The sequence below is a fragment of the Amaranthus tricolor genome, chromosome 1, assembly GCF_026212465.1.
Source record: "Amaranthus tricolor cultivar Red isolate AtriRed21 chromosome 1, ASM2621246v1, whole genome shotgun sequence".
Taxonomy (NCBI): domain Eukaryota; kingdom Viridiplantae; phylum Streptophyta; class Magnoliopsida; order Caryophyllales; family Amaranthaceae; genus Amaranthus; species Amaranthus tricolor.
Window position 1 is genome coordinate 4,595,185 of NC_080047.1, and position 17,106 is coordinate 4,612,290.

The following is a 17,106-nucleotide window of genomic DNA, read 5'->3' on the forward strand; positions in this document are numbered from 1 at the left end:
ATACAAAGTTTGGCTTGTCTTGTATAAGACCGTCTTACAGTGAGACGATCTCAAAACAAGAAGTCTAGAAGATAAAAGTTTCAATTATTAGGCTATTTAACTTAAGTATGAAGCAAATCTCATGATAAAACCGTCTCATATAATAATTTTGGTATAGAGTTACATAATTAATTTTTTTTTTTTTTCTAAAACCATATGCCCTGAATTGTAATCTAGATTCCTAACTTAAACCCTAAACCTACACCCTTAGGCCCTAACCATAAGTCAACGCCAAAGCCACATCAATTCAGTCGGCGACGACCCACCGACCTCTTTCCAATTATCCTACCCTCATCCCTAATTTTTCGGGTCAAACTCAAATGGTTTAAACTTTAAAAAGGTTTCTCATGTTCTTACTATCAGACAGCACTAAACTAACACAAGTGTCGGTCTCAATTGTTCACAATTCACATTTCAATCCCGAGATCACCGGAATCAATCCCGCCTCCATTTTTGTCCTTCTTCACTCTTCCGACACTAGATCTCATTTCTTCCTTTCCTTCTCTCTCCTTCAATCACCATGTCCAATCCCCTTCATTTCTCTCTCATCATTCTCCTTCTTCTCGTAACCCCGTTCCTATCGCTCTCTTCCGAAGACGTTCCTTCCTCTGACGATGATGACTTATCCGAAATCGATGAACTCTTAGCAGTTGACGAACAAGAAGAACGAGACTCTTTACAAAAGGATATTTCTTCTGAAGCCAAAGTTTTGAGTAAAGCTCAAAGAATTGTAGTGGAATTAAACAATGATAATACCCAGAAAACAATTGAGCAAAATGGGTTTGTTCTTCTTTTGGGTTATACTCCTTGGTGTCCAAGAAGTGCTGAATTAATGCCCCAATTTGCTGAAGCTGCTAATTTGTTGAATGAATTGGGTTCTCCTCTTTTATTGGCTAAAATTGATGCTGAAAGGTACCCCAAAACGGCATCGGCTTTGGATATCAAAGGGTATCCTACTTTGCTGCTTTTCACTAATGGGACTTCTCAGCCTTACACCGGTGGATTTACTGCGTAAGAATTTGTATATTTTTTTTGGATTTTTTTTATTGGTTTGATTGAATTTTGTTGAATCATTCTGATGAATTTGTTATTTTAAAATTAGGGCTGAGATTGTGATATGGGCAAGGAAGAAGATTGGTGATCCTGTCGTTAGATTGAATTCAGTCATTGAAGCTGAAGCATTTGCTAAAAAGTACAGTATGTTTGTTCTTGGGCTGTTTGAGAAATTTGAGGTAATCTTCTTTCTTTATTTTCTAATATTATTATGTAGTGTAATTTTGGTTTGGGGATTTACAACTTATAACGTTGGCATTGGTTATTTGTGCAATCTTTTGTTCTCTATGATGAAGTTTCTGAAGTTATAATGTAAGGGTTTGTTTGTTGTTTTCATTGGAGTGTAAGCTTTGTCTCCATTACACCCTCATGGAGGGACACCTTTTATAGACCCTTGTTATTTAGGGACGCTTTGTGCACCGGGTTTTCCTTGTGGTGTGAGTGTACAGTGTGATCTGCTAACAATAGAATGCAAACTTGTGTGGTTAGTTGATAGCCTGAATTATTGATAACTCCTTTGTTTAATTATTTTCATGTACATTCGGTTATTGGCATAAAATTTCTTTAGTTTATTTTGTATCATGTATGTGCATTGCTTTTTAATAAGAATGTTTTGCCAGTTGGAAATCGTTGGAATCTACTCGGTGGTTCTTTGAAAGTGGAAGCATACTTCTCAAATTGTCATTGGTTGCATAGGCATTTTTGTAGAGTTTTACATGCTTGAGAAAAGAAATATATTGAGGGTTGTACCATCAATGGAAAGTGGGCTATGGCGCAATATGTAAATTCATCGGAGGAAATGAAATGTGGCAGACACAAGGGAATTGAGAAATTACGATGATATGCTATAGAGACTAGAGTAGAACATTTGTTTTTAGTTTCTTACTTATGATTAGGTTGTAATTATAATTAGGATAGTTGTTGATATCCTAGTTGTTGCAGGGGATTTTACTGCGTTATCTGGAAAGGTTCTCACTTTCTTATGCCTAAGCCTAATAGCGTAGTTTTACTAAGCATGTAGTGGAATTGCACCTCGTTTCCTTCGAAAAAAAATCCACGGCAAAACACGTGTTTTTTTTAATTTTCTATTTTTTTAATTGTTCCTCAGCCCAAGCGTGTTTGTTGTGCCTCAAGCACCTCATGTCCGCCTTTTGGATTGTGCCTTGCCTACACTTGAAAAGGTGTTCTTTTTTCTCGCACCAGGGTGCACCCCGCCATCAAAGTGTGCTTTAAAAACTTGGTCTAATAGGTCTAAATCTAAATTTAAATGTGTGGGAGTCTTACAAATAAGTGTTCTTAGGCTCATTGCTATTGGATCTTTGTTTTAAAAGGTGTGAATTTGTGAGGGGAACCTGAGAATGCTCAAATAATTCAAGGAAATACGGCACATTGGGTGGTGTAAGGAAAGGCAAGCCTCGAGCACCGGAGAGCTGTTTATATTATCTCAAAAATTAATCAAATCTTAGCTTTGCACTTGAAGAGGTGTGTGCCTAGGCGATGCTTATCAAATCATATCTTGCTTTTTAAAATTTTATGATATTTTTAGATGATATTGCTATATGTATTCACATGGAAGTATCGTGATAGTATCAAGATTCAAGATTGGAGTTAATAATTACTTGGATGCCCCGGAGTCAATTTGAAATGTGCACAATATCTAGGCATCAATGGAGGATGGTCAGTGATGGAGGTTGCCATGTGGAGAGGGTTTTGGGAATCATTTTAGGGATTTGTGCTAAAGGAAAATTTTTATGATGAATACGGCTGTTTAAAATTATGGCTTGATGTCTTTTATGTTTTTTGATATTCGAATATTTGTCTCTACATTAAACTATTGATTCCACGACTTTGTTAATTTTATTAATGATGAGAAAATAGAGGGTTGTTGAGGAACTTATTCCAAATAATTCAAGTCCTGTAGGACCGTAGGTTATGCTAGTCATACCTACATTTGGGCTTTCTGAATTCTGAGATTATATGAGTACTAATTAAATCAAGCAGTATTTTGAATTTTTCCTATTGTCACTGTCAGCTTCCTCAAATGCACAATTGACGCTCTTTAAATTTAAGCCATTTTTTTTTGTATCCAGGACAAGAAACAAAGTGTTTTGACCTGTTGTGGTTTATAAAGCTACATTAATGGTTGATTGGCTGTTTAGGAAAATCTGTTTTACTTTAAGTTGGATGTGCCCTGATGCATGGTATAGATTCAGGCCTGTTATGAATGCTTCTGCTTTCATGTGGTTTTTACAAGGAATTGTCTAAAAAGCGGATATTTTTATGTTTTAGAAGCTGGGTTGAAAGTGATCAAGAGGCTGAGAACTAAACTTCGCTCCAATTATCTACTCATCATGTCCTTTTTACGCATTATATTGAAAGCTTATTACTTCAAACTCCCTCCCTCTCGTGTGTAGCTGTTATTTTTCGCATTTAACTATATTCTTTTGCTGCGATTTAATGTTGATTTTTTATAATATTACAATTTACAGGGCCATCAGTACGAAGAGTTTTTCAAAGCTGCAACTTTAGACAATGAAATTCAGTTTTTTGAAACTGATTCTGATGAGGTTGCAAAAAGTCTTTTCTCCGATATCAAAGCTACAAAACCGTTCATTGGTCTTGTTAAGAGTGAACCAGAAAGATACACAAGCTTCGGTAAGTAATGCTCTTTCTCTGCATTGACTATATGTCATAATATGTCTATCAAAAATAATTTATTGGCACAGAAAATAATAAGAATATATATTATTTTATAATCTAGCGTTATTTTTACCTTGGTCACTTTTGTGGTGTGTGGTTACACAATGTTTGTCTAGAGCCGTTTTTTTTATCTTCAACTGTATTTACGATCGCGAAGTAACTTTTTACAGTCAATTTACATGGTTTTGCGGCTATTGCTGCCTATATGGCAGTCGCGTTAACCTCAAAAGTTAAAATCCTTGACAATGCTGTCGCAATGGGGTGATGCGGATAGATACTTTGCACTATGTTTTATAACTACTCTTACGTTAGGTAATCATGTTTGCTTCTGCAGAAGAGGCCTTGGAAACGGACAAAATTTTACAATTTTTGGATTTAAACAAGTTTCCATTAGTTATAACTCTCACTGAGCTGAATTCTGCTAAAGTTTACTCCAGCGCCAGGACACTCCAGGTTTTCTTTCACTCTGCTTTATGTTTGATGTGTTTGTCACATTGTGTCATTTCTTTTTGATGTATTTGTACATAGTTGCTTTTTGCGCAGAGATATTTGATGTTTGATATTCTGTCCAAAAAGAAAACGTTGCATGGTTGCTTTTTGCACAAAGATCAGGCATATTTGTTTTTCATGACTCGTGAATAAAAAATATTGGAGGTGGATCGAAAGTGGATGGAGGTTTTTTTTAAATATCCAAAGCCAGGAACTAATTTGGGGACAGAATAGAATTTCGAGGCTCTTCAGGCCTAACTTTCAAATCGAAAAGACTTTGGTCTGAATGAACTAATGAAGGTTTTATTTTGATTACAAATATAACTCTGGAAACAAAGGAGTACGAGTAATGACTAATGAATCCATATTGCATTAGATAAACCAAGTATAACTGTAGAAACAAAGGAAAGCGTGTAATGAAGTTTTGTTTTTTTTTTTTTTTATCATTATAGGTATAATCTGGCGGATTAGATATATTAAATGGGCATTCATAGAACCTTTTTTCCCTCACGTTTCTTTGTGGCTATAACTCGAAGACTTATTCATACTACAAATTTACAATGCTCTTTATGAAAGCTTGATTCATGAAATGATAAACAATTTATTCTTTTGTGCATAAGGCTCACACAATGCAGTCCATTAAGATGATCTTTAGTATTTCTCCCAGCTTTGTACAAGCTCTAATTCCTTAATTGAATGTGGTTGACTGGTTGTTGCTCCTCCGATTATTTTTAGTTGCAACGTTTGACCATACCCTGGGCAAATATGCATTTTCTAATTTAATTGTCTTTCGGTGATTACATATCTGGTTAATCTCATTTGTTCTTGACTTCTTGTTGGTTTTTGACATCTTTAAGCATAGTATATCTTGAACCAATAATGCCATTTGTTTTCATGCTCCTTAATGTATGTAAAAGTGATCAATATCTGTTTAATCTCATTTGTTGTCGTTGGTTTCTGACATTTTAAGCATAGCATATATATAGAGCCAATGAACTGTTTGTATAAACTATCAGACGGTATCTGAAGCACAATTCTAACGTCAGTTGAAAATGATTTGCAGGTTTACATATTTGCAAAGTCTGATGAAGTCAAGTCTCTTCTTCAACCACTTCAAGAAGTAGCCAAAAAATTTAAATCAAAGGTCTTTTTTCCTTTCCTATTCTTCCGCTCACCATTCTAAAAAGTTTATGAAATATGTGGGTTGACCGTCTTGGTCTTCTTTTTGGCACAGATAATGTTCATATATGTGGAAATTACTCAGGAGAACCTTGCAAAACCTTTCTTGACCCTTCTGGGATTAGAAGATTCTCAAAAGATCGTTGTAAGTGCCTTGATGCTTTGTTCTTCGTTTAGTTATGCTCAAGTTGGATTCCTATTTTGAAGTTTACTGTTACCTGATGATGAAATGTCAGTCTTTGATGAACATAGCGGATCATTTTTTCTGATAGGTTGCTGCTTTTGATAGCAAAATTAGCACAAAGTATCTGCTGGAAACAGAACCAACTCTTGGTGCAATAGAAGTAGGTGTTATTAGCTGCTTATAAATTACATACTCCACTACTAATTTGTCTTGGAAACCATTCATCTCTTTTGTGGTGTGATTGTAGGAGTTCTGCGCTGGGTTGTTGCACGGGACTGTTCCAATGTATTTTAAGTCACAACCCATACCTAATAATGTAAGTTTTTGACGCCTATTTTCAATTGTGGTTTATCATGCTCTTCAAATAGTTGTGAATTGTGATATTCGAACCGATGAGGACGATCGTCAAGTTGCAACTTGCGCGGATGAATGATTTGCGTCTTTTAAGATCTATATGTATAATTTATATACCATGCTCTATGTTGTTCATAAAGGACAGTTTATCATGCAATTTACACACCCTTTAACATTCATGCGAAGAGAAGTAGGCTCACTGTATGGATGCAATATTGCTTTATCTGGATTTTATCTGGTTTTGATTAAAGACTTTATCCGGACATTTGTAGTTTTTCTCAATAGCTCTAATGTCATTTTGGAACCAACAATTATGCTGTTACACCGCTACTCCATATTTAGCCTTTTTTGATATATTTGCATATGTGTAGAGGAGTGATTGCAACTAGAAATAGCTGTGAGGTGGCTTCCAATTGCAATGCTTGATGATCTTTGTCAAATCATCTTACTATTGACTAATAAAAAAATTTGAGTTTTGATTTTACAGGAAAATGCTAGTATCCAGATTGTTGTGGGAAAAACATTTGATTACCTGGTCTTGGGCAGTCCTAAGAATGTTTTTCTTGAGGTTAGTCTTTTCTTTCCTCTGCACATGCAATTCAACACCCTGTGTCCTTATCTTTTGTTTCTTTCTGTTATGCTTATCGTTAGGGGTGTTCACAACCGGGTACCCGGTTAGTCGGGTAGCTATTTTAACGGCCCATGTCCCGACCCGATTTATGAAATTAGAAAACAAACCGGGTACCCGATTTATGCATAAATGGGGTCGGGACACGGGTACCCGATTTTATTTGTGGCATATCAATCAAACAAATTTATCAGTTAAATTCAATTAGAAAACAAACTCAAAACATAAAATCATGCAAATTAGAAAATGAAACAACCTGTATTCATAGATTGGTGCTAGCATTTTCAACACAAATTAAGGATCTTGTCATAAAATCTTTTCTGGACGTTTCATAAATAGAAAAAACAAACCCAATTGATAAACTAGAAATATATTCTGGATGTTTCATAAATAGAAAATACAAACCCAATTGAAATACTGCTTTTGATAATGCACAGAGTAATTTTTTTAAAAAAAATAATAATTCTCTAAAATAAACGCGTCAACGGGTACCTGATTTAAATTATTATGTGGCCCATGACCCGACCCGTAAATTTTATTTTTAATTATTATGTGGCCCATGACCCGACCTGTAAATTTTATTTTTTACCCTTTTATGACCCACCATTTAAGAAGTGGGTCGGCGGGTTGGGTCAAATGGGTCGGGTTTTTTTGAATAGACCTACTTATCTTCATGTTTCCTTTTCGCATTTTGTGGTTCTCTTTTAAAAACTTTTGATCATTTTATGAACTCTTGGACGATTTATGAATTCCATAGAACAAACTAGAACTTTTTTGAGCATTTTTGTTTTTGATCTTATTTCTGGTAAAGGCCTGTCTGAGAAATGTATTTTTCTTCACCTTACTCATTTTGTTATACATGTTTCCTAAAACTTTAAGGTCTACACACCATGGTGCATGAGTTGTGATGCGACAAGCAAGCAAGTGGAGAAGTTGGCAAAACATTTTAAAGGTTTGGAAAATCTAATCTTTGCAAAGATAGATGCTGCTGCTAATGAGCATCCAAGACTTGAGGTTAGTAACATCATCCGTGCAAATACTTCGTTTCTTGTATTGCTTCTTTACATGCCCTCATATAATGGAAAGTTGTAGAAATATATTATATCTAATATGACCAAATGTTGTGGAAGGACTAATAGCATGAACTTTCCATGGGAGTTTCAAAAGGAACTTTCCTCTAAGAACTGTTGGAACAAATTATAAATAATACAACAAAAAAAATGGAAAACAAATACTTTGGATCCGAGGAACACTTAATCTGATCTTTAGTAGCATAGTTACATTTTCAAATCACTCATGATTTAGGAATAGAAAGCATTTTCATGATGTCTAGTATGATTGATGTGCATTACTGAGTACCGATGACTCTCATTATCTGTAGTTGCAGTTACTGTTGTTCATACAGCTGGCAATAACTAATCTGTCACCCAAGAGAGTGTTGATTTTGTTTTCTAAAACTAAGTGTAAAGGTATTTGAGCACTGTTAAATTAACTACACGAGGTAATAGAATGTGGAAAACTCACTGTTTGATTAGCAGTTGTTGTCGTGTAGAAGAATTTGAAGAGAAGGAGAAGCTAGAAGAGTTTCCCTCCTTTTCCCACAAATTCTGAAAGTTCTTCAGGAGTACAGTTTGAAAACACCCTTTGGTGTCGGCGAAAAACCAGAAAAGCTTTAGGCGTTTTTATGGGTTGATCAGTTCATATTCGCTTGTATGAACCCTCGTGTCGGCTCTATTCTTTAAGAATTTCTAACAAGCGGTTTTCTCTATTTTAGTGATTTGAATTTAGGCTAAAATAAGGAGAACCTATACGCTAATTCTCTATTGTTGGTGGTGTCTTAAAATTTAATATTTTGTTTTTTGAAATACACTAACAATGTCAACGTTATTCCCTATATTAGACTTAATCAGTTCATTAAAATAGTGAAAACTGCTAATCTTAGTTGCTCCTCAGGAATAAAACCATTAATAGTATTAGCAGTCGACTTTTTGTGAAGAAAAACTAAGTTCTTTCGTTAAGGTAAAACTGCTAACATGCTAGCCGCTCATTAAAAGTTATTGTTAGCGATATTTAGGGAAAAAATTAGTTTATTAGATAGTTCCTATAAAATTTTGAGATTCTCCTTAATTTAAATATTAATCTTCCCAATCTTTGCCTTAATGCTATCTCTCACACAAATACACACATTTTCTCCACAATACCTCCTATTTTAAGGCAGGGGACCTGGAACTTAAATTTTCCCACATGGAATTCCTGATACTTAACCTTAGACTTACAAATTGAGTTCATTCTCATCTATCATCGACTAATGGTCTTTGTGTACCTGAAAGTCCAGAAAGTTTGTACATAGAATGGTCTAATTGGCTTGAGTCCCATTTTGATGAGCTTGATTGCTTTAAGTCTTGACTTATCATTGAAAAAAGTCTTAACTCTTGAGAGCCCTCAAAATTTTTGACCTTAAGGCAAATGCAAAGTTTCAGAACTTCATAGCAGTTGTAAGGTAGAGGTGCAAGTTTTTTCCCCATTTCAACAAGGTCGCTGGATATCCAAAACCTTACGGAAAGCTGGCTTCTTTTTCACACCACTCTATACGTCTGCTTTTCATAAATTTTGGTTTTGCAGCAACTTATTAGTTGAACGTGTAAATGTGAAAATAGCCTATGTGGACATAATGGTAATGTACTTTAGCTAAGGCCCTATTATTGAGCATTATTCAATAAAATTTTCCTGGATATCTCAAAATTGGAAGGAACAATTGATCCTCAAATTTTGCTCCCCTTACCTTTCTCACATTTTTTAAATACCATAATTGTCCTCCCCGTGTTTTCTTTCCGTTTCTTTATCTTCAATCACGACAGGAGTATTATTGAAAGGTGGTAACTATATCAGCCTTATGGCCCTAGGCACTTTTGGGTATGTAATAAAAGATAAAAGATGCAAGTATAGATTTTGTTGTGCTCTTGCACAAAACTGGATAATGAAGGGTGGGAAGAAACCAGAAAGGATGATGAATGCTTTGCAAGTTGGGACTGTCGAGAGAATAGTTAAGAAACGAGGACATTTTCTAGTAATTTTCTTATGGCGTTGGATTCTTTTCAGATGTGTTTATCTAAAATGGAAGTAATAAATCAGAATCCTAAGTGTTACGTATAAGTTAACGTTGTTAGGATCTGCGACGATTGATGAAAGATTCCACATCAGTTTTTTAGACTTCATGGTGGTTCAATGCATTTTCCTAATGGTGTTGGGATCTTTTCAAAGGGGATTATCTGACATGGAAAGTAATAAACTCTGTAAGAAGTGTCAAGTATAAGCTTGATTGTTTGAGATCATTTCTTTGCTGAATGTTGGAAAAGATATGATACAGAAAAGACATGTCAACAATAAAGATGACAAATAAAAGTTTTGCAACGAGAATTGGATTTTGTTTTAGTTGAAGCATTAACCATTTTTTCCGAGGGTAGAGTTGGGTTCCCTCGGTATCCTCCCCTTCAGCAAAAAAAAAAAAGTGACCCTGTCGCAATACTATATAATTGATCGTTTTTTGTCGTTTGATTTGATTGCAGGTCACTGATTACCCTTCTCTATTGTTTTATCCAGCAGCTGATAAATCAAATCCGGTAAGATCAACTACTTATAAATATTTGTTTCATTAGTTTAAGCAGCATTACATATGGCTGAATATCGTGTTTCTTATTCCAGATTAAATTATCTGCGAAATCGAGTTTGAAGGATTTGGGAGCATTCATCAAGAAAAATGTTAAACCCGAAGATAATGTAGCTAAAAAAGATGAATTATAGAAATTTAGAATGCCTTCTTTTAGTTTTTAGATTGCCAATCTACCATATATCTTCCATCCAGCGGCAATTGAGCTCGGAAACGTGAGAGAAAAAGAGTGAAATATTCAATGTGCAGAATGCAGATTCAAGGAAAGATTAGATTCAAAAAAAAAAAAAAAAAAGAAGATCAATTATAGTATGAAGATAATTTTATGACCAAAACCACACTAAAGTAAGGCATATTTTTTAGTTTCTTTAAAGGAAAAGGTTGGAATATTGGATTTTATTCCAACTATTTTAAACCCAAATACTTGTTATCGTAAGATGCATTCTATGTAAGAGTTGAATAGCTCAATTAATAAATTATTAGCATGTAGACTCTTTATTATGAGTTCGTCTAACTGTAAGATAGTTTATGTAAGAGTTGAGTAGCTCAATTAATATATATTGGCATATAGACTCGTCATTATGAGTTCGTCTAACTGAGAGATAATTTATGTAAGAGTTGAATAGCTCAATTAATATAAATTATTGGCATATAGACTCTTTATTATGAGTTCATCTAACTGAAAGACAATTTCTCACAGAATTAGCTTTATTTAAATAAATTTACACGTTAGCAACATTATTCTATTAGGTATATTTGGATTAGATTTTGGTTTTTTTTTTTTTTGCCAGCTAAATCAGCAACTCAAAAATCTAAGAAAAAACTATTAAGAGTACTTTTTATTTTAGCTTTTCAATTGGCTAAAATCCCGTTTATTTTAGCTTTATTTAAATAAATTTACATGTTACTTTTGGTGGTTTGAACAAACAAAAATCTAAAATTCAAGTCATATGCCAAGATGGATGTAATAAATGTACATTTAAGAGAGTTTACTATTTACTAACACAATACAAGTGGGTGATTTTCAATATAGTTATTTTTAATGCTAAGAAGAGAAAAAAAAATAGATTATAAAATAGTAAAGTTCGTTTTAGTACGTTGAAATTTTAAATTCTTATGTTTTAAGTTTCAAATTTCAAACTAGTTTATCATCGTTGAAAAATCATTTCAACGAATTTCGTCCAAAATATAATTGTTGAGAAGATGGTAAAAAAACAGATTAATAACGTCTTCATAAAAAACTGTGATTAAAAAAAGGCCCTCAAACTAATTCAAAAGTGAAAAAGAGACTTACATTCAAGTCAATACTAACAAAGCCAGCTAATACATAACCTATAAAACTAACAATAAAACGAATGAGAAAATAAATGATGATAGCAATATAACACACTCAAATCACGTTGAGTTTCTATTTTTTGTCTCCTTTCGTAGAGGCCTTGAGGGTCTGACTCAGGGACCACTACCAGCCTACGCACCAGCTGTTGTCTGTCTTCTTCTCATCTCCATTCTCCCTTCATTCTTACTATATTTCAATTTATTTGTAATATTTGGTTTTTCATTCAGTTTAATGTACTAATTTAATTAATGATATATATCTCTAATTATAAATAATAAAAAATTATATAAATTTAATATTTATAATCTTTACAATCAGACGAATCAAACAAGATTTCACTTGAATATACTTTAACCTATAGATTTAAAACTAATCACAAATTAAAAGTGAAGAATAAATAATGTCATTTTTGCCAATGTTGTAACTAATTTAGAACGGAGGAAGTACAAGAATACAACTTGTACAACGCTTTTTTTTCTTGGAAAACAATTTATTATTCTTTGGTGTGTAGTATTAGCTAAAATGATAAAATGTGAGCAAATAAATAAAATTGACAAAATGTATAAAAATAGATGAATATAAAAAACTGAGACAAATATAAAAATTAACTAAAATTATAATTTAAATATAGGACAATGAAAATCAAAGAAAAAATTGTTATTACGGAATACGGACAAAGAAAACAATAACACACGTGGACGGATGATCTAGTCCTTATAGGAGTACAGTCCAACACTATCAGTAGAGAACAAGACAATATCCTTTATAAACATTGGAGTATATTTATGAAGCTAAGCAAGATTTGTATAGGGATAATAAGACATATTTATTGAGAATGATCCCCAACAAATATGAATATAACAAACAAATTAGAGTATCACATACGTTGGCCGCGTACTCGTTCGAGCATACTATTGCTCGTTTAAGCATGAAGTTTCAAAATGCTTCTTATCCTTAGTATATGCTTATTCAAGTACACTCTAAATACTCGTTTGAGCGTCTCAACTCGTTCAAGTGCAGCTCTGCTCTTTAAAGTTACGTTGCATTTAAACTCTCTACCTTATGTTGATTCCATATGCTCGTTCGAATAAACCTTAAATAATTAAGCATGAAACACGTTCTTGGACCCATGTATCTCTTCCTAACCATCCACAACATACGATTCAAAGTAAAGATTTTCAAGATAGTCTCGATAAATTTTAATTATTGACAAATAGTACTACCATTACTAAGAAAATCTTTCTCCAAAATATACAATAGTAACAATAGAAATGATTAATAAAAATCGTACTGTTAGACCGTAGAGTCCATATATTCCATGATGAAGATAGTTGTATTGTCGATTTCGTTTGTTACAACCACACATTTGTTATTAAATATAATAATTGATTGCAAGCTATTCAAGACCACCCACTGGAAGACGAGTATTAACTGCCGCTTTCAATCTAGATTAATAAATCTTGTCTTTACATCATTATTTTAAACACCAAGTCTTTATGAGAGCTTTTTATCGTAAGATGAATTCATATAAGCAGTCGATTAAGAAAAAAATAACTAATGAACTCTGAATTCAAACTTATATAAAAAGTATTTTTTTTTTAAAAATAGTTTACACTGACTCAACTAAAGTCGTCACACGGTAAAACGACTTCAATAAAGAATTAATGTATTTTTAATATTATTACTATTATTGAGAAGCGAAACAAAAATATAATAATATATACACTATAATTATTTAGGTTATGTCTTTTATTTCTCTAAAATTTAAGGCCCAGAAACCTGTATATAATATTATATTAGAGTTTATCAAACCTATGCCACAAAGGCATAGGTTAAGAGTCATTAATTACATAATTTAATCAAACAACTTTATTTAAAATGATTCTTCTAAATATTTTTTTCTTTACATTAATAGTATAGATAAAATTTTTACTATGTCCAAAAATATATTTGAGACATTATATAGCTCTTAAATCTTAATTGAAGTTGCTTAAATGAGATAATTAATACTTGTACTTATGCTTTATGGGCTTGTGGCATAAGTTAGACAAACCGATTATATTAAACTAAAGCAAAAGTAATAGGCTTTTGATTCAAAGGTTCTATACGATCCGGAAATTTTAAATATGTTCTGAATATCCCGTGCTATTATCATTGTTGTTATCAACATTATTATTATTATTGTATTTATTGTTGCTAAATGTTCATTTAAACAATCTTCCAAATGTGACTGGGCGCCCACATGTTTATTAATATTTGGCTCCATATTGCCTAGGGCTAGAAGTTGATTAAGTAGCTAAAATCCCGATCTTATCCTAATTAATATTTTTGATATAAATGAATGGGAAACATAAGAGATGTTTAAAAAAAAAAAAAATAGTCTTTTTGAGAGATCGAGACGTATCTTAAGTCCAGCCCCTTAAATGTATACTTTATCCTACTTACCGTATTATGAATGTCTGCTTACATTATCTTTAATGTTTACTTTTTGTATTCTTAATGTTTACTTACACTATCTTATATTTATACTTATATCATTCTTAACGCCTATTTTCAATATTTTAAAAAATATATAATAAGTCGGCCCAATTAAAGATCTCACAAGAATTTGTGTAAAAAAAAAATGTAAAGGGAAAAAAGAGGGTTCAATGACAATTACTGGTAGTAATTAGTGATTGGTATTATTACTATATTGATCATAACAGCTATAATATAGACTAAATAAATGTTAACATTGCAAAGGCTAAAAACAAATGTTTATCAATTATTTTTGAAAATGGCGACGAACTCGCAACGGCTATTATTATTATTATTATTATTATTTATTATTATTTAATAAGACGAATTAGAAAAACCGAACAAGTTTTGATGGGACAGAGATGGAGAAGTTGTTATCAAGAATAATGTACATGCTACTATTTAGAGTATTCTAGAGAATACAATTATTGAGCCCATGAATGAATAGTGATCAAAGATGGCCTTTTTACTTTTTAGTCGAAAAAGATTTCGAAATGCAATTCAAGATTGCATCTTCATATTGCAATTGCTTAATCCATTAAAACTTTTGAATTAAAAAATATAATGTTATTTATTTTAAAACTTCAATTATCAGTTTTTGATGAAATTATTCATTGACGTCATATCAAAAATAAGAGTGTATATAACTTATCTTTAAATTTCAATCAAGAACTTAATTTAATTGTAAAAGCTCAAATTATATTAATCACTCCAACTCCATATAATTATCCTATTTGATTTTTTACTATTCAACAATTACTTGTAATTTATTTTTTATAATTAATTATGAATTTTAACGATTGTGTTTGAATTGGAGGCAGCATAATTTATCAATTTCTATTTACTAGGAGTGTGTAATAGCTTTTAAGCTTTTAACATATTAATATTGGGTGTGTTTGGAAAACGGTTGATAGCTAATTATAGCGACTATTTTTTTTATAATTAATTATTAATTTTAACAATTGTGTTTGAATTGGAGGGAGCATAATTTATCAATTTTGAAGACCTTTCTCGAGTCAAGGGACTCTTTGACCGTACTCTCCTCTATGGGTATGAGCTGCCGTCTTTCTTTCCTCCCCAAATCTTACCTTGACCATAGTTTTCTTTGAGCGGGATATACTGGGTATGATGATGATGATAATTTATCAATTTCTATTTACTAGGAGTGTGTACTAGCTTTTAAGCTTTTAACATATTAATGTTGGATGGGTTTGGGAAACGGCTGATAACTAATTATAGTGATTGATTTGATCCAACTAATTTTATTAACTGGTTTGACTAACTGATTCTAAATTCACTGCTATAAGCAGCTTGTTCAAAAATAGTTTATTCATAACTGTAAACGGTTTCAACCAACTAATTTACCAAACATTAACATTCGTTAATTTGAACATTTAACCCTCTATTTGTATCAAAATAATCTAAAATTATCTAATAAACTATTTTAACAAACATTTCATTATAAATAGTTGTTTTCTATCATGATCGATCATTAAATGTAACACATGTCTTGAGTTAGTACAAACACAACAAAAAAACATAAATGTAGAAATATCAAATATTCTATAATAGTAAATGACAAAGTAAGTAAATATTTGCCGTAAACTTCAAACATGATTATTACTTTAATTACCAATTTCTCACATAAGGCACCTATATGTAAATGCTAGTCAAGGAAATTGAAATATATTGATTTTAATTTTCGATAAAATTCTGATTCAAATAATTTTCAATTTTTTTGGTCCACTTAAAATTATGCCTATTATCCTTCTTACTTAATAAAATAAATTTATATTTAAATTTGTTGAGATAACAAACTATTGTAAAGGTGGGACTCAAGCTTGACAATATTTCGATTTTGAAAGCCCTAGTTTTGTACAAACGACACAAAGAGGGACACAAGCTTTTATAATTACACATTTAATCAAATTACTGGTAAAAGGGCTTTTTTTTTTTTTAATGAGATTTGTAGACTCTAGATCTTCTAGAAACCATATATATATATATATATATATATATATATATATATATATATATATATATATATATATATATATATATATATATATATATATATATATTTATATATATATATATATATAAAAGAATTTTAGTGTTAAACTTTAACTACGATTTCTCATCGATTTATAAGAAAAAAAAACATATTAAATTTTTAGAATTTTTAAAAATTCAAAATTAAAATTATTTGATTTTAAAGTTTGCATTGAGATCTGCAAAAAAAAAGTAAATGGAAAAAACATATGAAAACAAAAGGAAATACTACCTAGTGTTATTTAAAATTGTTTGACAAGTTATTAACGCTTGTTTTATTTTTCAATTATTTTATTTTATTTATATAAATTATTCCAATAAATTATAATTTATAGATGTGGTAGTAGATAGTAATAGAAATTTGTTAATAAGAAAATATTTTTTGATCAAAGATTTATCACTGAGAATTCATTTGATGAAAAGTAACTCTATAAATCATTCTATTAAATATTCACTTAGTTCTTATTTGTGCTACCTAATTTTCCCAAAAAAAAATTTCACAAAGTTTTTCCATTTTTCTATTTTGAGACAACTATATGGACAAAAATTACCTCATTTGTGTAACATATTTAACAAAAAGACCATCATATATTGATATTTTTAACTCTAAAAATTTACTTTATTTTTTCATATTAATGATACTCTTTTCCTCATTATAACTCTTATCTCTTTTTACTAAATATTTCACTTATTTTTACGATTTCAAGCAATATTAATTATTATTTATTTCAATTTATAATCACTTTTAATAGAATATTATCCTTCACTAGTACTCTCCTTAATTCCTTTCATATTTTAAATGAGAAGAACAAAAAAAAATCAAATGGAGTAATTGATATCAACAACTAAACAACCGAACGAGTAATTAAGAAACCATTTCTTCTAAATTTAGTAATGACAAGAGAGAT

The 17,106-nt window shown here is 31.5% G+C and overlaps 1 protein-coding gene across 1 annotated transcript; it reads left to right on the forward strand.

The window, feature by feature from the left end:
• Window positions 1–372: 372 nt before the first annotated feature.
• Window positions 373–10,794, forward strand: LOC130821194 (protein disulfide isomerase-like 1-6). Its single transcript, XM_057686880.1, has 12 exons — window positions 373–1,050; window positions 1,142–1,271; window positions 3,582–3,747; window positions 4,127–4,245; window positions 5,345–5,425; window positions 5,516–5,605; window positions 5,733–5,804; window positions 5,892–5,960; window positions 6,486–6,566; window positions 7,506–7,640; window positions 10,193–10,246; window positions 10,329–10,794. The coding sequence occupies exons 1-12, from the start codon at window positions 560–562 to the stop codon at window positions 10,425–10,427; spliced, it is 1,587 nt and encodes a 528-aa protein (XP_057542863.1). The 5' UTR covers window positions 373–559; the 3' UTR covers window positions 10,428–10,794.
• The last annotated feature ends 6,312 nt before the right edge of the window (window positions 10,795–17,106 follow it).